We start from the raw sequence: 25,403 nt of genomic DNA, 5'->3' as shown, positions 1-25,403 counted from the left end.
AGTGGCTGCCAACATGTATATATGATATGTCCCCTGTAGAGGTAGACCGATATATCGGCCGGCCGATATATCGGCCGGCCGATATATCGGCCGATATTTGGCCGTTTTTGTGAAATCGGCATCGGACGATTTTTGTGACAGAATCGGCCAATTAGCGGCTAAAGTGTCTGGCCCTCATGGCCGCCTGCCCTGCAGTACTGACCCCACTCCCATGTATCCGATTCCTCCATCTGCACGGCCACCACAGAAGGGACATAGATTTCACTGGCATCGCGCCGCCAGCCGTGCCCCGCCCCCTCCCTCGGCGTGCTGTATTAGGGACAGGGAGAAACAAACAATCATTGGCTTACAACTGCCGCCTGACTAATGTAACTCCCATCAGCAGGAATGTCTTCCTTCCCTGCTGAGGCGGAGCCTGCTGGCATTACACCAAGTTCTAGACAATGATTGGCTGATCAGCTCATCAGCATGCACCTAGCCTATTAGGTGCATGCAGATAGAATTGGATTATGATACCAGCATGTATGGAGGGTAAGTTGCCCAAATTATGTGCTACTGTGCCCCCCCTGCAGAATTTATTAAAACTCCTTTTAAAAGGGAAACCTGGCTGAGGCTGGCATTGAGAAAATGGATGAGGATGAATTTGGGTGGAAATTAGATACATTGTGGAGATCCTTCTCACAATGTAACTCTCATCCCCACACAGAGTCATCCTCATCCATCTTCACAATGCAACACAATCATCTTCATCCCCACCCAGCACCATCCACCCCACTCCAACGCATCCCCTGCACCATCCATCCCTTTCCACAACACATCCCCACCTGACGCCCAGCACCATCCATCCCTCTCCACAACGCATTCCCATCCACCCCTCTCCACAACGCATCACCACAATGCATCCCCACCCATGTCCAGCACCATCCATCCCATTCCACAATGCATCCCCACCCACCCCTCTCCACAATGCATCCCCACCCATGCCCAGCACCATCCATCCCTCTCCACAACGCATCCCCACCCACGCCCAGCACCATCCATCCCTCTCCACAACACACCCCCACCCACGCCCAGCACCATCCATCCCTCTCCACAACGCATTCCCACCCACCCCTCTCCACAATGCATCACTGCAACGCATCCCCACCCACGCCCAGCACCATCCATCCCACTCTACAATGCATCCCCACCCACCCCTCTCCACAATGCATCCCCATCCATGCCCAGCACCACCCACCCCTCTCCACAACGCATCTCCTCCCACCCCTTTCCACAACGCATCCCCACCCACGCCCAGCACCATCCACCCCTCTCCACAACACATGGCTGTGGAGGTGGCGGGTACAGAGAGAGGTGGCTGTAGAGGAGTGGGGTACAGAGAGGTGGCTGTAGAGGAGTGGGTACAGAGAGGTAGCTTTACAGCCACCTCTGTACCCCCCTCATCCACAACCACCTCTCTGTACCCCCCTCCTCCACAACCACCTCTCTGTACCCCCCTCCTTAAAATGACTAAGATTGTATTTTTTTTTCTTTTTTTAATAATTATGAGGTGGCACTAATGGGCTGAACTGGTAGGCACTGATGAGGGGTGCACTGACAGGCTGAACTGGTGGACACTAATGAGGTGGCACTGATAGGCTACACTGGTGAGCTGCATTGGTGGGCATTGATGGACACTGATAGGCTGCACTCCACCTCTCCACCCCAAACAATAACCTCCTCACCAACCTAGATTTTCTGAAAAAATAAAAAAAATCGGCCTAAAATATCGGCCGCAAATATCGGCCTAAAATATCGGCCATCGGCCGCCCCAATTTTTAAATATCGGTATCGGCCAGAGAAAAACCCATATCGGTCGACCTCTAGTCCCCTGTGTCCAGCTGCCAACACCCCCCTTAAAACTGCATGCTTCACCTGCTGCTGTTGTATGATATACTGTATCTTTTGATCTTTTTGACCCTTGCAGTAAATTTACCTGACTTGGTACTCTGATTTCCCACTAATCGACATGTCTATTCTTAGTGTCTGAATATAAAGTTTAAGTGAGTGTTGGAGTTTTGCCAACAAAAAACTTGGCATTTTGTTGTGGACAGGGGAGTAAAAGCAGCTGCGGTGTGGGGTGCTCCAGGTGCCAGTATGTTATACCTTAATTTTTTTTCCAAGTTGCATAGAAATGAAGAGTCACTAAGTAAATTGAGTGAATTCCCTCTGTTTTTTTTGTTTTTGTTTTTTGCAAATGCAGTATTTATTCAATGGATTTGCATCTCATTGAATTATTTTACTTGCTACCATGTTTTCACGAAAATAAGACCTAGCGCTATTTTCCAGGAGGGCTGTTATATAAGCCCTACCCCGAAAATAAGCCCTAGTTTTTAAAAATGCTTGTAAAATCCTATAATCCACTCTATTACAGTAGTATATAATGTACAATGTGTGTGTTTCTGTAATATAATTAAAGGGAAGAGAGCTCCAGCAGGTCACAGAAGTGCAGAGCAGCGCTCTAACAAAGGTATTTGGCACGATTTTATTACAGAAACACACACATTGTACATTATATACTACTGTAATATAGTGGATTTTAGGCTTTTACAAGAATTTTAACTCGGTTCACACTGGGGATTCCTGTCAGGCAGGGAGAGAAAGGGGGATAGAAGACAGCACATTACATGGTAAGACCTACCTCAAAAATAAGCCCTACTGTGTCTTTTGTTGCCAAAATTAATATAAGACCCGGGCTTATTTTGGGGGAAACACAGTATTAAAAATTGCTTGGTATAATCCCTGCTGAGCCACCACTTAAACATTTTACAGTTGGGTCTACATTCTAAATCTGCTACATTAGCATTTCTTTACTCCTACGATATGATTTTTCTGCATTCCACAATGTGCTGGTGATGCTGTTCATACTACAGGGAGGGGAGCTTATAGATTGCACAAAACACAAAATGTAAGAGGCAACAGTAGCAATGTAGTTCTGTTTTCATCTCATTAAAGTTGAACTCAGCCGCATAAAAATGTGTGGTCCTAGGAATATTTGCACAATATGCCCCCCTTCCACACCACTTTCCAGTGACATGATCTCCTCTCACCACCGAATTTTCATATACAGCGCTCTTCTTCCTCGTTTGAAGTTTTTGGCTGTTTTCATTGGTCAGACTAGGATGTCCTAACTCATATATGCCCACTCGTGAGCTACTTCTCCCAGCGCAAAATTGTAAGGAGATGTGCATGCGTGGCTCAGTGTATAGCTAGAAAAAAAATGTTTACAGGCAGGAAGAAACATTTGACAGAAGACAAAATGTCACTTCTGTCATTAAAAGCCTACCCGTCGGCATTTGTTAAAGTACCCCTTTAGCTCTGCTTTAAGATGCAAGGCAGCATGAGTCAATCTTGTGTGTTAACTTTAAGAAATGATTTACCCCAACAGTGAAAAAGTCTAAGGAAGATGTGGAGGGTGGCAACACTCAGGAAGAAACAGAAGAGGACATCAGTGGGACTCAGTTTGTATGTGAAACAGTTATGAGGAGTTTGACTCTGGATGCAGCTCCAGACTACAATCCACCACAAAAGAAGAATTCCCCTCATAGTGAGTAAAACAACATGTTTGCAGTAAACCATTAAAGGAATTAAAGGGGAAAAAAATCGAATTTTGCCAAATCATTTTTAATCATTTACATTTATATGAGGCTCATTCTTGCTTAAATAAATGCAGCCACCACAGATCTATTTCTTTAAGCTTCAGGGAAATTTGTGCAGAGAAAAATATGAAGGCTGCCATTGCTGTTCTAATTCTGAAAATAATGGTTCCCTGATTTGTAATACTGTTTTGTTTTTTTGTAAAGCATAACCAAGCCTGAAGAATGAAAAAGCAGCTAGCAGATATTTATGATAGAATCTGTGTCTCTTCTGCTATAAAAACATTTTTTTTTTACAAGTTGTACAATGACAACAATGCATGCACAGCTCAGTGTACTGTCCCAGCATCCTTATTTTAAGTGCTGGGTTATAATAACTTCTGCGCACATTAACGAGAGTTGCGTCATCCTGGCCAATCAAGATGACAAAAGACTGGGGCAAAGATTTTGGCAAAATCTTCAGGACAATGACCCTAAGCACACAGCCAAGATAACAAAGGAGTGGCTACGGGACTCTGTAAACGTCCTTAAGTGGCCCAGACTTGAACCCGATTTGAATATCTCTGGAGAGATCTGAAAATGGCTGTGCACTGATGCTCCCCATCCAACCTGATGGAGCTTGCGAGGTCCTGCAAAGAAGAATGGGAGAAACTGCCCAAAAAAAGTCGTACCAAGCTTGTAGCATCATACTCAAAAAGACTTGTGGCTGTAATTGGTGCCAAAGGAGCTTCAAAGTATTGAGCAAAGGCTGTGAATACTTGCGTACATGAGATTTTTAAAATTTTTATAAATTTGCAAAGATGTCACACAAACTTCTTTCACGTTGTCATTATGGGGTATTGTTTGTAGAATTTAGGAAAATAATGAAATTAATCCATTTTGGAATTAGGCTGTAACATTACAAAATGTGGAAAAAGTGAAGCGATGTGAATACTTTCCGGATGCACTGTATAATATGCCAAATTAAAAAGTGCATTACAATTGCAAAATGCAGTAGAAAAACACATATGTTTTTAATACCCGCCATGGTGGAATTGGGTCCTTAGAATGGACTGGTCATCTAGAAGAGAAGTATGGGTTCATAAAGAAAAACAAACATTTATAATCACCTAAGTGGCTGTCCCTCGCAGATTCTAAGACTGAGAACTGAGCGATCAAAGACCACGATTGCTATGTTCTAAGTTTTCTGCTGTTCTCTGATCTATCCAGAGCCTGGACCGGCTAAGTGATGTCAGCAATCAGTGGGCTTTAGCCCGCTGTTTGTTGGCTGAAAATGGGTCACAGAAGCGCAGACCGAAACTGCATTCCTATGATCCCCAGGAGAAGTATAGCAAAAAAAGCTTTGGCTATACTTCTCAAAGTACTGCATTTCCATTTTTTTACGCTACGTCGCTGTAACTTACTTTTTGCTGTTTCGAATCCCCGCGCCGAATGAACTGCGCATGCTCCGTTTCTAAATTTCCCGCCGTGCATTGCGCTAAATGATTTTTTTTAACTTCGACGTGAATTACGTCCATCCCGATTCAAATTTCGACGCGGGAACGACGGCCATACTTAACATGGCAATTCTATCTATACGCCAGAAAAAGCCGACTAGAGACCACGTAAGAGAATGCGACGGCCACGCGTACGTTCGTGGATCGTCGGAAATAGCTAATTTGCATACCCGACGCGGTAAACGACGAGAACTCCACCCAGCGGACGCAGAAGTATTGCATCTAAGATCCGAAGGCGTACGAAGCCGTACGCCTGTCGGATCTAACCCAGATGCCGTTGTATCTTGGTTTGAGGATTCAAACTAAAGATACGACCAGGGTAATTTGAAAGTACGCCGGCGTATCAGTATATACGCCAGCGTACTCTGTCTGTGAATCTACCCCCGTATCTGTATGGTATTTCCAACCCCTGAATCTCAAGAAAGGAGAAGGAGGGAGGGAAAACCGAGGGGGGGGGGGGATCAGGGATGAACAGAGAAGTACTGAATAAAAGAAAAAGGAAGGAGAAAGAGAACGGAGAGCAGAAATGGCCTCTCGCCCAGAGAGTGAGGCTGGATCCGGAAAGGTTAGCTTGATTGAGCCACCTCCTGTAAATAAGCGTCAGTGTGTACAAAATGGTTTCAGGGTCGCCAGGTCTTGCGGAAGGTCTCCTCCCGGTTGTGCAAGGTAGCGGTGAGATCCTCCATGTCTCTCAATTCGTTCACCTTGGAAAACCACAGATATTTGGATGGGGGGTCTTCTGATCTCCAGCAAAGGGGGATGCATGCCATGCAATTCAGTAACTGAATTGTGAGAGAGGCCTTATATTTCTTGAGCGGTCTTCTTGAAAGGTGCAGCAGACAGACCGCCGGGTCCCCTTCCAGGTCAACATCTATCAGGTGCTTGACTGTGCAGATCACCTCTCGCCAAAAGGGAACAAGTTTGGGACAGTCCCAGAAAATATGCAGCATCGTCCCTTCAGCATTTCCGCACCACCAGCAAACACTGGGGACATGTGGGAGGAAACAATGCAAGGTGGTAGGCATCCTGTACCAATGGGTTAGGATCTTGTAGCATATCTCCTGGATACCTGTGGCTATGGAGGAGCCTAGGTCAGACTCCCATTTGGTTAGGAAGGGAGGAATATATCCCTCCACCGGCATAAATTGAGAGACCATGGTGGACTGGTTCCCCCCGGCAACACAGGTGCTCCAATTCCGTAAGTGGACGAGAGGTGCCAAGTGTCCGTAGACACTGGCACAAAAAGTTGCGCAGTTGAAAACCGCTCCAAAAGTCCAATGGAGGGTCAGTGGCAGACACCCCAGCAACGGTGGAGAGTCAGCCATCGGAACCCATAAAGTCACAAAGGCGGAGTCTACGACTCGTGGCTAACGGCTTGAAATGGGGGTTCTAAAGACCGGGCGCAAACTCTGGGTTGCCCAATACCAGAACCATAGGAGAGGGCAGCGGTGAAACCGAAGTATGTCTAAATGTGTCCCTGGCAACCAGAAGAGTACTACCCAGTGTAGGGTGATCAGAAAGGGCCTTTGGGAGATCCATGGCCAGCTTTTGGCTGTGTCGTCATAGTCCTCCATCTCCATGGCCACCCAATGTTTCGCCTCTGAATGGCAGTGCCAGTCCACCAACCTGGTGAGGTGAGGTGAAGTGATTTGATCAAGTCTTTTACCCTGTGATATTCAGGGCGGACAATTTGGACACATTAATTTGAAAAATGGAGAGGGCACCGTAATCCCGTAGAGACTGGAGGAGATTTGGAAGGGAGGCCAATGGATCTGTTAAGAAAAAGATCAAGTCATCCGTGAATGCAGCCACCTTGTGCATCCCAGAAGCTTTCTGAAAGCCAGCGATAGTAGTGTCCGCCCTGACCGTGCACAGGAAGGGCTCTAAGGTGAGTATGAAAATCAAAGGGGACAGAGGGCATCCCTGCCGTGTGCCATTATGGATGTTAAAGAAATCGGACCTTGTCTCATTGACCTTGACCGCGGCTGTGGGATTCGAATAAAGGGACAATATACAACTCGGCATGGAGGAACGTAGGCCCACATGCTCGAGGGTGGCTTGCATGAAGGACCAATTCACCCGATCGAAGGCCTTCCTCCGTCTTAGTAGATAGCAGGAGAAGGGGCCGTTTCGAGGTCCTGGCTGCATGGATCAAAATCACCACCCGAATGGTATTGGCTTGCGGCATTTCCATTTATTTAAACAGGCAGTGATGATGCAAATATCAAGTATTTCTCAGTGGAGTGTCTTCTGGCCTCTTTAAGTTTTCTTAGCATGTTAATGAATGTAATCTCCTGTCTCTAGGTTCCCAGCAGTCATCACCACAATCAAGTTTCTCCTACAGTAAGAAGTCTGATGATATCGCTCAGAAGTCCTTCTCTGCGGATTGTAGACATGTTTCACAGCGTTCCACAGACACAGATACACAAAATCTGAATCGGACAACTGATACAGGTAAGGTGGCACACTTGACAGGTGGTTATGAAGGATGGGAAGCCTCATATAATTATTGCCTTCTTTTCTAGCTCCAGTACTTAACCACTTGCCTACCCGGGCACTTTCATCCCCTTCCTGCCCAAGCCAATTTTTACCTTTTAGAGCTGTCGCACTTTGAATGACAATTGTGCAGCCATGTAACACTATACCCATGACATTTAAAAAAAAAAGAAAATTCACACAAATGGAGCTTTCTTTTGGTGCCATTTAGTCACCACTGGGTTTTATTTATTTATTTTCTTGCAAAATGAAAAAAGACCAAAACATTTTGGAAAGAAAAACAAACAACTTTTTCTTAGTTTCTGTTATAAAATTTTGCAAATAAGTAATTTTTCTTCACAGATGTGCGCGGATGAGGCTGCACCCATGGGCACTCATGAGGCTGCACCCATGGGCACTCATGAGGCTGCACCCATGGGCACTCATGAGGCTGCACCCATGGGCACTCATGAGGCTGCACCCATGGGCACTCATGAGGCTGCACCCATGGGCACTCATGAGGCTGCACCCATGGGCACTCATGAGGATGCACTGATGGGAGGCCCTGATAAACACTGATAGGGCTGCACTCATAATCGGTGTAAATGTCCCCTGTCACAGCATAGTCAGTTGCTTGCTTTCCTTTCCCCACGCATTGACAGTGCTGAGCAAAGAAAATTCCTTAACCAACATTTGTTTACATGTGATTTTCTGTGATTGTACACCGCTGATCAGATGGAAAAGGGCCACTGTGATTGGCCCTTTACCTCAATCTGTGTTCAAAGGGTGCAGGGGACATCAATAGATGCCCTCCCAATACTGGACGACCACGCCGTAGCTGTCTTTCAGCTATAGCGCGGTCACCAAGTGGTTGAAGTGAAATTAAACCTAAAAAGTAGCAAATTGCTGACAGGAAGGATTTTTATTTTGTCATAAACCCTTCTCCCTGCCTGTCAGCATTTGTGTACATTGAGCCATGCTTGAGCAGCTCGGCGTACATTTATGGCATGTCTTTGTGCCATGATGATGTGGCTTCTATGTGCATGCATTGGAGTGACATTATTGCATTCCTTCCAATCAAATGGCCGAAGAGTACGAATCCAAAGGAAAACCAAAAAAGATAGAAGTACCCAAGACACTTTCTAAATTTTCCATGAGGCCCCTGCACTACCAGTTTGTTGCCCTGCTGCTTCAGCTTCTCCTCTGCACCTCGGCTTTTCACCAAGGTGCTGACTGCAGTGTTAGTCTGTTGCATACAACTCAAAATGTTTTTTGTAGTGTTTTGTATTTTTACCTTAGTTTAGGTTTCAGTAAAAGTATTTACCAGAACAGATATATAGAGTGAATATATTTTACTGAGAGGCAGAATACTGTAAAATAACTAGCTAACGTTTTCTAGCACTTTAGCACACTTTTCTGCCATAAACTGCTGCACAATTCCTAATTATTGGTCACCCCTTTTTGTATCTTGGAAATTGGTACAGCCTTTATATACAGTGCCTTGAAAAGATATTTATACCCCTTGAAATTTTCCACATTGTGTCATGTTGCAACCAAAAATGTAAATGTGTTTTTATTGAGGTGTTATGTGATAGACCAGGGGTCTGCAAACTTTAAGACATAAGGAGCCACTTGGACCCGTTTCCGAATGAAAAAAAAACTGGGAGCCGCAAAACCATTGCGACATTTAAAACAAATATAACACTGCTAATTGATATTGTACAGTATTGCATTTGCTGGGCATGTGGAGGTGGAATCTTATCTGATATTGTCAAGATTCCACCTCCACGTGCCCAATATCGGATAAGATTCCACCTCCACATGCCCAGCAAATGCAATCATCATCATTACAAAATCATCAGCCCCACCATCATCATCAGCCCCCCCCCCCCCATCATCATTACAAAATCATCAGCCCCCCTCACCATCATCATTACAAAATCATCACCCCCCCTCACCATCATCATCATCACCCCCCCCCACCATCATCATTACAAAATCATCAGCCCCCTCTCCATCGCAAGCCAGCTCCCCTCCCCCCCACCATTATCATCATTAAAAAATCATCAGCTCCCCTCTTCATCGCAAGCCAGCTCCCCCCCCCCACCATTAATCATCATCATCATCATTAAAAAGTCATCAGCTCCCTCACCATCGCAAGCTAGCTCCCCCCCCCACCATTATCATTAAAAAATCATCAGCTCTCCTCACCATCGCAAGCCAGCTCCCCCCCCCCCCACCATTATCATCATCATTAAAAAATCATCAGCTCCCCTCACCATCGCAAGCCAGCTCCCCCCCCCCCCCACCATTATCATCATCATCAAAAAATCATCAGCTCCCCTCACCATCGCAAGCCAGCTCCCCCCCCCCCCCCACCATCATCATTACAAAATCATCAGCCCCCCCCACCATCATCATTACAAAATCATCAGCTCCCCTCTCCATCGCAAGCCAGCTCCCCCCCCCCCCCCCCACCATTATCATTAAAAAATCATCAGCTCTCCTCACCATCGCAAGCCAGCTCCCCCCCCCCCCCCCCCACCATTATCAATAAAAAATTATCAGCTCCCCTCACCATCGCAAGCCAGCTCCCCCCCCCCACCATTATCATCATCATCATCATCATCATCATCAAAAAATCATCAGCTCCCCTCACCATCGCAAGCCAGCCCCCCCCCCCCCCATCATCATCATTAAAAAATCATGCCAGCCCCCACCATCATCATCATTAAAAAATCATCAGCTCCCCTCACCATCGCAAGCCAGCCCCCACCATCATCATCATCATTAAAAAATCATGCCAGCCCCCACCATCATCATCATCATAAAAAAATCAGCTCCCCTCACCATCGGAAGCCAGGCACCGCCCCCCCCCCCCACCATCATCATCATCAATGATGATGGTGGGGGGGGCTGGCTTGCGATGGTGACGGGAGCTGATGATTTTTTAATGATGATGATGATGGTGGAGGGGGGTGGGGGCTGGCTTGCGATGGTGACGGGAGCTGATGATTTTTTAATGATGATGATAATGGTGGAGGGGGGTGGGGGCTGGCTTGCTATGGTGAGGGGAGCTGAGGATTTCTTAATGATGATTCATCATTAAAAAATCATCAGCTCCCCTCACCATCGCAAGCCAGCCCCCCCCCCCCACCATCATCATCATTAAAAAATAATTAGCTCCTGTCACCATCGCAAGCCAGCCCCCCCCCCCCATTGTAAGCCCCTCACAGCATTACTGTTCTGTGCTGTGTCACGGTCCGGCTGTCACAATGCTCCCCCACTGTTGGTTCTGGCGCGCTGATAAATGTCAGCACACTGGCTCTATCACACAAGCTAGTCTTCTAGGAGGAGGAGGGCGGGACATTTATCACAGCGCGCCCGAACTGTTAACGCTGCGATCTCCGGGATCGCTGTGTAACCGGCCGGCATTGCCGGTCAGGGTCTGGGCGGCCGGTTTAAAGTCCTCCACTGGCCTCAAAAGGTGCCCCGGAGCCGCGGCAAAGGTTTAAAAGAGCCGCATGCGGCTCCGGAGCCGCGGGTTGCCGACACAGATAGACCAACACAAAGTGGCACTTTATTGTGAAGTGGAAGGAAAATGATAAATGGTTTTCAATATTTTGTAGAACCACCTTTCGCTGCAATTACAGCTGCAAGTCTTTTTGGGGATGTCTCTACCAGCTTTGCACATCTAGAGCGGGACATTTTTGCCCATTCTTCTTTGCAAAATAGCTCAAGTACTGTCAGATTGGATGGAGAGCACCTGAACAGCAATTTATGTCTTGCCAAAGATTCTCAATTGGATTTAGGTCTGGACTTTGACTGGGCCATTCTAACACTTGAAAATGCTTTAATCTAAACCATTCCATTGTAGCTCTGGCTGTATGTTTAGGGCCATTGTCCTGCTAGAAGGTGAACCTCTGTCCCAGTCTCAAGTCTTTTGCAGACTCTTAACAGGTTTTCTACTAAGATTGCCCTATATTTAGTTCCATCTTCCCATGAACTCTGACCAGCTTCCCTGTGCCTGCTGAAGAAAAGCATCCCCACAACATGATGCTACCACCACTATGTTTCACGGTGGGCATGGTGTGTTCAGGGTGATGTGAGGTGTTAGTTTTACGCCACACATAGCATTTTGCTTTTAGTCCAAGAAGTTCCATTTTGGTCTCATCTGACCAGAGCACCTTCATTCACAGGTGAATCCCAATAAAATGTGTTTACGATTTTGGTTGTAACATGACAAAATGTGGAAAATTTCAACGAGTATAATTTTTTTTCAAGGCACTGTTATACAGCGTGTTGCTGACCATCTATGGAACAAATGCTTTGAGCTTATCTGAAGATGTGATTGAAAAAAATTTGCGAGTGCCTTACATATTTGTGTTGCTTGTCCCAGCAGTGACTGACATCAAACCAGATGATCTGTATGAAGTAGAGCAACCAATCCCAGAGGATAATCAGAGAGATGAAGTGGAAAGCCAGGCTTCCAGTGACACCTCTGAAGATTACATCATCATTCTACCTGAGTGCTTTGACACCAGCAAGCCTCTTGGGGAGTCCATGTACTGCTCAGCCCTTTCTGAGTCCCAAGGTGACGTGGAGATAGAAACAGAGGTCACATTGGATGAAGAGATTTGTGAAGATGGTGTCCCTGTCCTGACTCACACTATTAATGACATGCTTACCACCTCACAGACTTTGGACACTGTACCTCTCACCCCAGAAGTACTGACGCCATCGCCTTACCTAAGGTATGAAAAATATTAGGTCCAACCTGATAGTTTTGTAATTTTAGTTTTTGCCAAAAGGGCTGATGTGTGATAAGCAACAACATTCACACGCCTTACTTTCTTGCAACTGCATCACTAAGATCAGTAAAAAAGAAAATATAAAAATATGGCTATACAGTTGTGCTCATAAGTTTATATACCCTGGCAGAATTTATGATTTCTTGGCCAGTGTTCAGAGAATATGAATAACACAAAAAACCTTTCTTTCACTCATGGTTAGTGTTTCACTGAAGCCATTTATTATAAAATCAACTGTTATTAAATTAAAATGTAGTAATCCGCGCTTTGTGGTAAGTTACTTAAAGGTTGCAGACCCCCCAGGAAAAACTCCCTAGGGAGAAATAAAAATGAGTAAGTATAGGAGGGGGTAGTGGCGCTACCTAGCACTAAAGGTGACCGGGTGACATTCAAGACCCTCTGCCTCACCCACAAATGCACGCAAGGAAACGCGCCGCAATGCTTATGTGAGAAAATAAAACACTACACCCCAAATCGGGTCCTCCGATCAACTAATCAGAACCTCCTCCACATCCCCAAATCTCGCTACAAAATGAAAGGAGAGCGTAGATTCGCTGTCCAAGGACCATGGTTATGGAACGCTCTACCTGCGGACATTCGGATGGAGGAAAATCATCGGGCCTTAAAAAAAAAAACCGTAAGACTCATCTATTCTAAAGCATGGCTGGACGACCACAGCTGGACGACCATACAGCGCCTTGAGGCGATTTTAGTTCGCATTTGTAGCGCTATATAAGTTTCTCACTCCCTCACTCACTAAAGGACCAAAAGGTCTAAGTGATGGACTAAAACCACAGGCCTACCTGTCAGTGTACGTGAGAAAAAAAAAAAGGGGGGTGTAAACACAATCGTGGGTTAAATGAACAGTAAATGTGCACACCAACTGAGGTGCCACAAAATGAGTTCGCCTACAAAAGGCTGGTGAATCCTTAATGCAGAAAGTGTGTAAAAGTGTCTCCTAAGCCGCTTGAATGGTGCTACTGAGGAGTAAACTAAAGGAGGAATAGTATCTCAACAATGTGCAAAAAGCAAAGTGCATGAACCAGCCAGTTCATAGAAACAAACCATACATCACGCCTGTATAAAAAAAAAAACAACAGTGCCTGCCCAAAAATAATTAATATTTGTAAGCTGCAGTAACAGTACTGAAAATTAATTAAGTAATGAGCTCAAGCAGTCACTCATGCACTTAAAGGGTCACTAAAGGAATTTTTTTTTTTTTTAGCTAAATAGCTTCCTTTACCTTACTGCAGTCCTGGTTTCATGTCCTCATTGTTCGTTTTTGCTTTGATGTTGCTGTAAATCCTCTCTGTTCTGGACACTTCCTGGTTGTCTGTTTCCTGATCACCACAGTACTGGGAGATTTCTCACTGTGGTGACTAATCAAGGAGGTGTGATTACTGTGTGTAAAACGAAACTGGATTGGTGCTGAGGAGCTTTAGACAAAGTATCGCTGCCCTCCATTGGCTCTCTGTACATCAGAGAACCAGGAAACAACAGCAAAAACGAAACTAAACTGCAGGCACATTATATGATTGGTTTTTATCTATTTTTAATCATTTTTAAAAGGAATCGGTTAACTATTATGTCTCTATACCCTGTAAACAGTCATTTCAGCTAAAAAATGTTTTTCCTTTAGTGACCCTTTAAGATGTAACATGCAGCTGTCCTTAGTTACAGTTCATAATTGGAAGTTCAAGCTGGATCTCCTTTCAGGAGGTTGCATATAGTAAAACGGGTAAACAAAAAGTCTTCAAGTCGTTCCAAGGTGAAAAGTGGTGCTCTCAACAGGATATCAGTGACTTCAGTGATCCCCTCATGTGTCCCCACTTACCAGATCATATAACCCCTACAGGGGAACTAGGCACATACGATTCGGCTGTAACTCCAATCGATGGATCCTGGGTACAGGTGGGCAACAATCAATTCTCAGCTCAAACGATATCCAACAGAGAGTGCCAATGGCAGGTGGCAGTGAAGAAATCCTCAGATGGATAGAGACAGAAAGGTTCCCATAGTGACGTTCCAAATGGTAAGTTTATTAAAAGAAAATGCTACATGCAGTAAAAAGCACTAAAAGCTGTGCTGAATAATCCGCAACAGCTAGATGTAATGATCTCTATGGTCGGAGCATGGGATCTGCGGCGTGCGTTCCAGCCTGCGTTCCACACTGCTCTCTGGATCGGAGTGACGTAGTGTGCGTGTCACAAGACGTCGTCTGAGGCGGTGCCATTTTGGTGCACGCTACGTCTATATCAAGGGGGCAGAATTGCAGGTATCCTCCCATTACGTGTAGGGTGGCCAATCATCGAAATTTGGTAACACTCCCACAGTCCCAATGGTGTAACATTGATGTGAAATACTACAAAAGGTAAGCGACAGATTTGTGTACCCAGGGCAGCTGAACTAACCCGTATTCCGCTCACCTTTATGCACACAGTCAGTAAAGACAGACCATCACGTATGTAAGAAAATAGAAGATGAATGGTACCAGAGGGGGATCTGATCTAATTTAAAAAGAAATAATGAAAAAAATATAAATGATGAAAAAAAATGTAAAAACCCTCTGCAATAAATGCATATAGTGGGAGACAAAAAACGATTACTCCCCCTAGTCAGAAAAGGCCCAATTTTACATACACTCCAGATATTGTCTGGTAAAAATAACGAAATAATTAAATCCTGAATACCATATTGATTCAGACCTGTGCAAAGGAACTTGGAGGCAAATTGATATCTGCAAGCGCCCATACTGGGCGAGGATGGTCAAACTACAAATAATATAGGGGTTGGTTATATGGAGAGATGCTAATATTCTACAGATACCAATGAAACTCATAAATGGAGAGAACCTAATGAAATAAGTATAAAGAAGGAGTATATATGTTATAAAAGTATATAAAATTTTAAATATATAGACGAGGGGAGGAAAATGAAGTAGGAGGATTGGGGTAATACCAAAGGGGCAGCTAAAAGGAAAAATAAGACCCCAAACAAAAAATCATGGATTGGCAATAAAACAATTGAGATCTATATCCAAATTTAACCCATTTGGGACAAAGGCTCCCCAAACGATAAATACAACTAGTTTCATTTTGTGAGACCAGGGTCAATGCCATAAAAATAAGTCCTGTTGGATCTCTTTGGTGGACCTCATCAAAATGACGGGACAGATTATGCTTGGGGAATCCCTTTTTTTATGTTAAAATGTTCCCGTATACGCACACAGAGGGGACAGGTAGTTCTCCCAACATACTGTAAGTGGCATAGGCACTCGATAACATAAGTCACGTGTGTGCTATATGTTATAAGTTCTTTGATTTCATTTTATGATCAGTTTTGGTTTTGAAGGTTTCCTTTTTACGTGGTTGTTTCTTGCTGACTCTACAAGCTAAACACCTTTGGCATTTGTAAAACCCTTTCATTCCTGGGCAGATCTTCACTTGCTTAGGTGGATTTTTTACATTGTGTATCAGGTGGTTCTGGAGAGTGGGTGCTCGTCTGTACACAAACTTAGGTTTATTAGCTAATAGTTTGGTTAGGACTCCGTCTTCTCTTAGAATCGGCCAGTACTTTTTTAGGATATGCTCAAAAATCCTTGTACTGGGAGTTGTAACCTGTGACAAAAACTAGTTCCATGCGGTTCGTGTCTTTCTTGCACTTCCTAAGTAAGGTATTTCTGTTCATACTGGCAATTTCTCCTTTAGTTTTCACCAATTTTTCTCGAGTGTACCCCTTATCATGGAATCTATTGATCATCATATCCACTTGGGTGTAAAAATCTTCTAGTTTGTCACAGTTCCGATGCAAACTCAAAAGTTGCCCTTTGGGGATGCTCCCCTTCCATTTCGGATGGTGGCAGCTGGAAGTGGGAACATACCCATTATGGATGGTTGCCTTGGTGTACAGGCTACCTTCCTCCTTATAAATTTCCAGGTCAAGGTAGTCAATCTGCTGATGATCCCACTTCCCTGTAAATGTGAGGCAGTATCTGTTATTAGCCAGCTCTTTAAAGCGGGGGTTCCGTGGGAAATAGTTTTTTTTTTTTACTTGTGCATCTACTGCTATTAACATTATTAACAGTGTACTCACGTCTCTGAATTTTCTAGGCATCCGAATGCACATTCGGCCTAAATAAGCACTTATAAAAATTCGTCCTGTAAGGTTCCATCTTGCTTGTGGGCACTGTGAAGCCCACAAGCAAATACTTCCAGAATTCAGTGAATGCTGATATCCCAGCATTCACCGCTCTATCCCGCGCATGTGCAGTGTTGACGGCGAGCGGCGCCGTCAACACTTCACGGTTGCCATCACAACGGCCGGCGAGCAAAATCTTGCGATATCTCGACATTCTGTGTTAGGAATCGTCTCCTGGGAAGCGTGACACTGTGCTCCCAGGAGACATTGCAATCCTGTCCCAGCGAACACTGGGGCGCTGAGAAACAAAGAACCACGCCCACTCCCGCAGGAGGGATACCAGGAAGTGGCTGCTATTGTCTACTGAATACAGGTATTGGAACGGTTTTAAAAATTATGGATACCAGAATGTGTATGTAAATACAGAGCTGGTCTGAATAACCTGAAGGTGTTATTGAGGGTGAACCTCCGCTTTAAGAAACCTCTCAAAGGTTTCTGCTGTACCCTCCCAAATTACAATAAGCTCTTCAATGTACCTTCTGTACAGTTTCAATTGAGGCATTTTTTTTTCCGCATAAACATATTAATCCTCCCACATGTCCATCAGAAGGTTCGCTACGCTTGGGGCATAACGGGCCCCCATTGCAAACCCCTTTGTTTGAGCGTAGTATTCTTTGTTATACCAGAAGTAGTTACACTCCATCGTGAGCTGTAGACCTTCACGTATGTAATTAATCTGCTGCTGTTTAATGGCCGTGTTCTCATGTAGATCCTTTTCTACACCTAGTAGCCCATCTCTCTGGATTATACTGGTATAGAGAGAATTAACAACCATTGTTGCTAGTAGATAATCTTGGGCTCCACCAATGGCTAGGAGATCTTGAATAAGCTGTAAACTATCGCGTAGGTGGGATTTTCCTTGTTAGACCAATGGTTTGAGAAACTTGTCCAGGTATTCTCCCAACCTTGAAAAAACCGAATTAATTCCACTGACGATTGGTCTATCAGAGGCTTAACTAGCCTTTTGTGGATCTTGGGAGTATAATAAATCACCAGAGTTTTAGTGGAGTTAGAGACCAGGTATTTGGCTTCTTTTTTGTTTAAGATACCCATTAGACATGTGCACAACAAAAAATTTCATATTTTTTTGTTCCGTTTCGTCTCGTTCTGTAGTTTCGTAAAGATTCGTAATTTCTTAAGACTCAAGTTTTCCTATTCGGACCTTTTCGTAAGATCCAAGTTATCCTATTCGGACCCGTTCGTATTTTCGTAACAGTTTTATTTTCGTTTATACTGAATGATTCGTAATTCTGTCTAATTGATTTTCGTTGATTCCAAATTCGTAATTTTGTTGGATAATAATTTTCGTTTAATGGATTCGTAATTTTTTACTTTCGTAAATACGAAATTAAAGTTTTCCAAAGAATCCGACCGTGTGTACGCTCTATTGGACAAACTTTTTCGGTTTCAAAAGTCCGGCCAACTCCCTTCAGACAAAAACCCACGGAAAAGTTTGTTTGAAGTCTGATCGTGTGTACGAGGCTTTACACTGTACAATGTGACTCAGCACAAAAGACATAAGCTGATTGGCTAAGATATTAAGTAATCACTAACTACACTGCCCGGTGCCCATTCGAAAGAACGATACAAGTACATAAATTTACGAACAGACAAAGAAACGGATTTACAAAACACACGAATGAAAATACGAACAGACAAAGGATTTAAAATACGGAATGCAAATCGTTCGTTATAGATGTCATTTTCGTTCTTTTGCTTTTTCTGTGTTTTGTTTTTTAGTAAGATTGTCCAATCATACGTTCGTATTTTCATTTGTTCGTTATTTTGCTTATTCGTAATTCCGTAATTTTCATATTTTGGTTCTTTCATCTTTTCGGATGTTCGAATTGATACGAATGTACGAAAACTAACAAATTCGTACGAAAATCCATTCGTTACGAACGGGAACACACATGTCTAATACCCATGTCTTTTCCCTTCTTCACAAATGTTTTTAGTTTCTTCCCATATTTGGATTTAGGGTTCCCCTTAAGCTTCATGTATGTGTCTCTCACCTCGAGTAGGTTCTCCATCTCTTCCTAATACTCTTTCTTATTTAGGATTACCAATCCTCCTCCCTTGTCTGCTGCTTGTCTGCTGGCCTTATTACTACTTCATTTATTTTTACCTAGTTCCTTAATTATTTTCCAGACATTTGTGGCTTTTTTTGCTGTTATTTCTTCCCAGTTTTTTTAAATCATCCTCCACCATTTTCTTAAATGCTGTCATTCATTGATTGCCAGGTGTTTTTGGGTTAAAAAATGGAGTTGATTTTCAGATTTGTTTGAACAAATTCTGGATCCTCAATTACTCTGGTATCTTTATTTAAAGGGTCACTAAAGGACATTTTTTTTTTTGTTGCTGAAATGACTGTTTACAGGGTATATAGACATAAAAGTTAACTGATTCCTTTTTAAAAATGATTACACATAGATAAAAAATCAATCATATAATGTGCCTGTAGGTTAGTTTCACTTTTAAACTGTTTTCATGTTCCTGTGAACTAGAGAGACACACAGAACAAAAACAAACAAATCCAGGGCAGTGTTTTGTTTTTAAAATGAATCTGATTGGTTCTGTTAAGTTTTAGACACACAGTAATGGCAGCTTAGACCTACAGTGAAAAGCTCCCAGTACGATGGTTGTAAGGAAAAAGACAAGCAGGAAGTGTGGAGATCAGAGCAGAATTACAGCCACTTCAAAGCAAAAACAAACAATAAGGACATGAAACCAGTACTGCAGTAAGGTAAAGGAAGCTATTTAGCAAAAAAAAAAAAAAATTCCTTTAGTGATCCTTTAAGGCAAAATGCTTCTTTATATTCAGTTTTCTAAGATTTTTTTTGTAAATCAACAAAGACTTCAAATTTGTCCAGAGACTTCTCTGGTGCAAACTTCAGGCCTAAATCTAAAATTCTCATTTAATCATCAGTGAATTGGACATCACTGAGATTAAAGATGCCTTTGCCTAGTAGTGTCTTTGTCTTTTTCTTCTTCCCTCCCCTGCATCCTCTAGTCTGTTTCCTCTTTCCGGATCCATTTGTGTGGGTGCCATATATCTTCCTTTAGTGCTGTCCTGTTCTGTCCTGGGATTGCCATTGTCTCGTTGACCTGCCGTGTCCCTCTCTGGGGCCACCTCTGCTCCTGTTCATTCCCCGTAGGGGACCCTCGCTTTCCATCGCCCTGGTGGTCTGTCTTGTGGGCCACGCCTGGGAAAATCCCTGGGAGAGTCCCTATATTCCATGGCTTCTCTTCTATAATCAGGATATGGGTCATATATTGATTATCCCTCCATAATGGTGAGAACCTGTTGTACGTGGGTACATTGTATCTGGAAGCAGTAGGTGTTCTGTATTCAGGAGGTTCCTGGTAGTTTACCCTTCTTCTCTGAGGTCTATCCTGGTGTCAGTCAGGCGGTTGAGGTCTATCATGATTCAACATCCCTAATATTAGTGGGTCCCATTTGTTGGGGCGTGTGCCCATATACTCCCAGTCTGGTGTCTCCCAGTACTTCTCCCGGGGTATCATCCATGAGTGTGTCATTTAGTTCTTCATTAGGATCTTCTAATGCCAATTTCTTTTCTCACGTGCACTCAGAGGGAGGCCTGTGGTTTTAGTCTATCACTTAGACCTTTTGGTCCTTTAGTGCTAGGTAGCACCACTACCCCCTCCTATACTTATAAATCAACTGTTTACTCTTTTTAAATCCTAATGGCAATTAAAACTACCCAAATGACCCTGATCAAAAGTTTACATACCCTGGTGATTTTGGCCTAATAACATGCACACAAGTTGATACAAAGGGGTTTGAATGGCTATTAAAGACAACCATCCTCACCTGTGATCTGTTTGCTTGTAATTAGTGTGTGTGTGTATAAAAGGTCAACCAGTTTCTGGACTCCTGACAGACCCTAGAATCTTTCATCCAGTGCTGCACTGACGTTTCTGGATTCTGAGTCATCGGGAAAGCAAAATAATTCTCAAAAGATCTACGGGAAAAGGTAGTTGAACTGTATAAAACAGGAAAGGGATATAAAAAAGATATCCAAGGAATTTAGAATGCCAATCAGCAGTGTTCAAACTCTGATCAAGAATTGGGGGGTTCTGTTGAAACCAAGCCAGGCAGACCAGCTAAAATTTCAGTCACAACTGCCAGGAAAATTGTTTGGGATGCAAAGAAAAACCCACAAATGACTTCAGGTGACATACAGGACTCTCTGAAAACATGTGGTGTGGTTGTTTCAAGATGCACAATAAGGAGGCACTTGAAGAAAGATGGGCTGCATGGTCGAGTCACCAGAAGAAAGTCATTACTACGCAAATGCCACAAAGTAACCCGCTTTCAATACGGCAAACATCAGAGACAAGCCTCAAACCTTTTGGCACAGTCATTTGGAGTGATGAGACCAAAATTTTGCTTTTTGTCCACAACCATAAACGCTACATTTGGAGAGGAATCAACAAGGCCTATGATGAAAGGTACACCATTCCTACTGTGAAACACGAAGGTGGATCGCTGATGTTTTGGGCATGTGTGAATTACAAAAGGCACAGGAAATTTTGTCAAAATTGATGGAAAGATGAATGCAGTATATTAATCAAAAAATACTGGGGGAACATTTGCATACATCAGCCAGAAAGCTGCGCATGGGACGTATTTGGACTTTCCAACATGACAATGATCCAAAACACAAGGACAAGTTGACCTGTCATTGGCTACAGCAGAATACAGTGATGGAGTGGCAATCCCAGTCTCCTAACCTCAATATCATTGAGCTGCTCTGGGAAGATCTCAAACGTGCAGTTCATACCAGACAGGCCAAGAATTTACAGGAACTGGAGGCTTTTTGCCAAGAGGAATGGACAGCTTTACCATCTGAGAAGATGAAGAGCCTCTTTCAAAAATACCACAAAAGACTTCAAGCTGTCATTGATATTAAATAGGGCAATACGCGTTATTAAGAACTGGGGTATGTACACGTTTGTTCAGTGTCATTTTGGTAGTTTCTGTTGCCATTATGACTTAAAAAGAGTAAACACAGTTGATTGATAATAAATGGCTTCAGTCAAACACGATTGAAAGAAAAGTTTTTGCGTTTATCATTCATATTCTCTGAAAAATGGTCAAGAAATCAAAAATTCTGCCAGGGTATGTAAACTTATGAGCACAGCTGTAAATCATACCAGCAATGGTAACTCCACTGAAATATGGACTTTTGCGACTTTAGCAATGTTTGACACATTTACAAATGGCAGTCATTGTGGTTACTTACTTAATCCTGTCCAAAACTGGCCTAATAATATTTATGCGGGGCATCACTCGCAAAACTGAGTATAAGAGATCTGCGAAGTGAGCTTGTACTTTGCTTGGACTAGATAAAGGTGTTAAAGTGTTACTAAACCCAGAACCTGGATTCACTATATCCAGTCTCCCATGGTACACAGAACATGGAAATGCAATAGCTTTAGTAAATATAAACCAATACCTTTTCTAATTAGCAGTATATAGAAGTCTTGTGACTTGTACCACTGCCTGCTTAAGCTTGTAGGTGGAGTCTTCTTTCTCCCCTGATCCAGTCTGGACAGTGATGATTGGCCCTGTGCTGATCACACGCACTCTCCCAAGAAAAAACAACTCTCTAGCAATACACTCTAAACTGAGCATGTGTAGATTGTGTGACATAGGGGGTTGTTAGCTCTTGTGGTAGATGCATTTTCATGTAGCGAGTCCACACCAAACAGGCATATATAGTTAAGAGCGTGGTAGCCCACGTTTATTGAATGAGAAAAACAAAATAAAAGTCCACTCGGGAATCCCACACAGGGGTTTAAACGACATTCAAAGATAAATGAAAATACCAGCCCACCTGGCTACTCTTCAACAGCACTGCTGCTATAGTCACTGGTTCCTTTAAACCACCAGATCTTCCAATTTCACGGTCTTGGACGCACACAGCTTTAGGCTCCTTGGGCGCACACAGCTTTAAAGCCCTTCAATGCACACAGATTTGAACTTCTTGATGCACACAACATCTATCTTCACACAGAGACACTCAGTAGCAGCTACTGCTCCAACTCCAACTTCCTCTCACTTCTGACTCTCCCCAGCCCTTCATTATATGGGCTGTGTGCACCTGGGCGCACACACCCTGCAGGCTATCTATAAGATTTGGACACAGGGTTGGAGATCCCGTCCCACCCATATCTCTGAAGGATCTCCAAGCCATAGAGACCCATGTAGAAATAATTAAATCAGAGAAAACTGCCAGAGCAGTTTTCTCTGTCTTTAAATTTAAGCTCTGTAGTTCATTTCAACACCATCTTCATAGGGACAGAGCCTCGCTCTGCCACACCTGACTCCAAATGCTCTGTTCTATCGAGAAACAGGTTGTAGTTCGTTAAAGAACAGGATCAGAGAATACAGGATCACACAGCACTGCTGGAGCTGAGGGACTCCCCTAATTGCCAGGGGAATAACTCCTCCAGTGAGAGGGGGGGGGTGAAGGGAAAGGATAGACAGATTCTGGTAGGGGACTCAATTCTTAGAAGGACAGAGGACAATCTGTGACAAAAACCTGAAACGATATGCTGTCTACCAGGTACTTGGATTCGACACATCAGGGATGTGTGTGTGTGTGTGTGTGTATTTAAAATATAAACACACACCTTTTTCGTTATTGAATCTTTTATATCCAGCTTCTAATCCCTGTATAGAAAAAGTTGCTTCCAATCTCCACAGGGAAAGCCTGTTTGTGGCCTTAGGGGTCCTAAAGGACCCAAGACTTCAAACAGTACTGATAGAAGCAACAGGCTGATGTTCTTCTAGTTTCAGAGGGGTGTGGACTGCATCAATAGGAGCCGCAATGGTCTCCTTTAATTTGGGACTAATGGCAGTAGACTGACTCCTAAAGGGGCAATCTCCCCATTCAAGGTTGGTGTGACTCCGAATCAGACAGTCTCTGCGACCTAGAACTGGGTCTGGAAAGGGCCTTACACAGAATAAGGTACCCAAAGGTCACATCAAGATCAGCCCCTCAAGATCCAGTTCAGTGGGGCACAGATATGGTACAGTCCAAACACTAGTCCAAGGACGACTGCGTCAGATAGATGCTGCACAGTGGGTAATCCTCCAGCAGTTGTGTTCAGACTTGATGGAGAAAAATACGGAAAAAAAGTGCTCCTGTAGAAAACAGTATAACAAGGTTTAAGGCCTCATACACACCACAGGACATGTCCGATGAAAACGGTCCGCGGACCGTTTTTATCAGACATGTCCGCTCGGAGATTTCGGTCTGATGGCTGATCACAGCCTGTACACACGATCGGCTGTACACACCTGTACACACGATCGGATCTGTCCGGTCGTGTGTACGAGGCCTAAGGCTTACAGTGTCCCTCAATTGACGAGAAAATAAACTTTGAAGATTTCCTTTACATTAACAAATGTATGCATATCTTGTTTAAGGTCCTCCCAGGATGCGCCAGCAGTCTCTGAAGTTGTGGAAAACGTGAGGGTTGAACATATGGCAGCATCAATTCCTGAGCCAGCCGAGACAGGTAATAAATAATATATAATTATTCCCAAAGGGATAATTTCCTCAGATTGTGTACTGCTAAGGGGCAGTAACATAAATGGGAATAATGCTTGAAGAAATTGAGAGGGGGATCTCTGGGCTCATTGTTTAGTTTTTAATATATGCAAAATTCATTTTGGTTTTATCCATAACCAATAAACAGCCTGTTACTGATTATAGAATCTGCCCGCCACCTGCTGTGAACTACAAATAGAGCGTACCTGACCGGTAGGGAGGGGGTTGTAGAAGCAGATATGCTGCCTACTACACAGCTGTACAGAGACAGGCACGCTGCCTATCTGTATGCCTACTTACAGTTGGTCTAAACTAACAAAAATGGTGATGGGGAATTTTGAATCTGGTGCATGACATTTTAAAAGGCCATTCGGACAGAAAAGTGTAGTAAATGTTTTATTGAGCACATTGTGTATGTTTCTGAAAAGCTATTACCATTTGAATCTACGCATTGCAAAATATTTTTAGGTCAGGGATATGTGAAATGGCCCCAAGCACTAAGGGGATACACATTGATAATCCAAGGCAATAAAAAAGTACGAAAAAAGCAGAACATTTTTTTTTTATTATTGTGATAATAGTCCTTTTAAAGTGTTACTAAACCCACAACAGTCAGAGCCCTTTCACACTGGGGCGTGGGTCATGCTGGCGGAGTGCTTTTAACCTGCTAGCGGCTGAGGAAAGGGTTAAAACCACCAGCAAAGTGCTGCTGCTGAAGCGCTGCCCATTGATTTCAATGGCAGGGGCGATGCGGAAGCGTTGTATACACCTCTCCCGCACCGTCTCAAAGATGCTGTTTGCAGGACTTTTTTTTTCTTTGGTACTGCAAGTGCACCGCCCCAGTGTGAAAGCATTTGGGCTTTCACACTGGGAAGGCTTAACATGCGCTTTTCAGGTGCTATTTTTAGCGTTAAAATGCCTAAAAAGCACCTTTCAGTGTGAAAATGGTCTTAAATCAGTCTGTATATGCAGCAAATAATGCTTGTTATACTCACTGTGGAACTTAAGGGGTTACATAGTTACATAGTTACATAGTAGGTGAGCTTGAAAAAAGTCCAACCTATGTAAAATCCTCTGCATTGTGTAAAAAGGCTGTTTTATCCTGTATGCATCTAACACAGGCAGGGTAGCCAACCTGCACATGCTCAGACTTTTATGCTGGAGAGAACATTTACTACTTCTCAGAGCTAGCCAGGTCACATG

General features: G+C 43.7%; 1 protein-coding gene across 3 annotated transcripts in view; it reads left to right on the top strand.

The window, feature by feature from the left end:
• Positions 1–25,403, top strand: part of NBR1 (NBR1 autophagy cargo receptor) — a 128,050-nt gene that overhangs the window by 86,420 nt on the left and 16,227 nt on the right. For 2 of the 3 annotated variants that reach the window (XM_040331223.1, XM_040331225.1), the window contains 4 exons: positions 3,428–3,586; positions 7,436–7,585; positions 12,006–12,360; positions 24,077–24,168. In XM_040331223.1, coding sequence (XP_040187157.1) covers positions 3,428–3,586; positions 7,436–7,585; positions 12,006–12,360; positions 24,077–24,168 — 756 coding nt within the window. The remainder of the gene's footprint in view (positions 1–3,427; positions 3,587–7,435; positions 7,586–12,005; positions 12,361–24,076; positions 24,169–25,403) is intronic. The other variant, XM_040331224.1, reaches the window with a different exon arrangement.

The sequence above is a fragment of the Rana temporaria genome, chromosome 12 (genome assembly GCF_905171775.1).
Source record: "Rana temporaria chromosome 12, aRanTem1.1, whole genome shotgun sequence".
In the NCBI taxonomy this organism is placed as follows: domain Eukaryota; kingdom Metazoa; phylum Chordata; class Amphibia; order Anura; family Ranidae; genus Rana; species Rana temporaria.
This window is presented reverse-complemented; position numbering and strand designations above follow the sequence as displayed.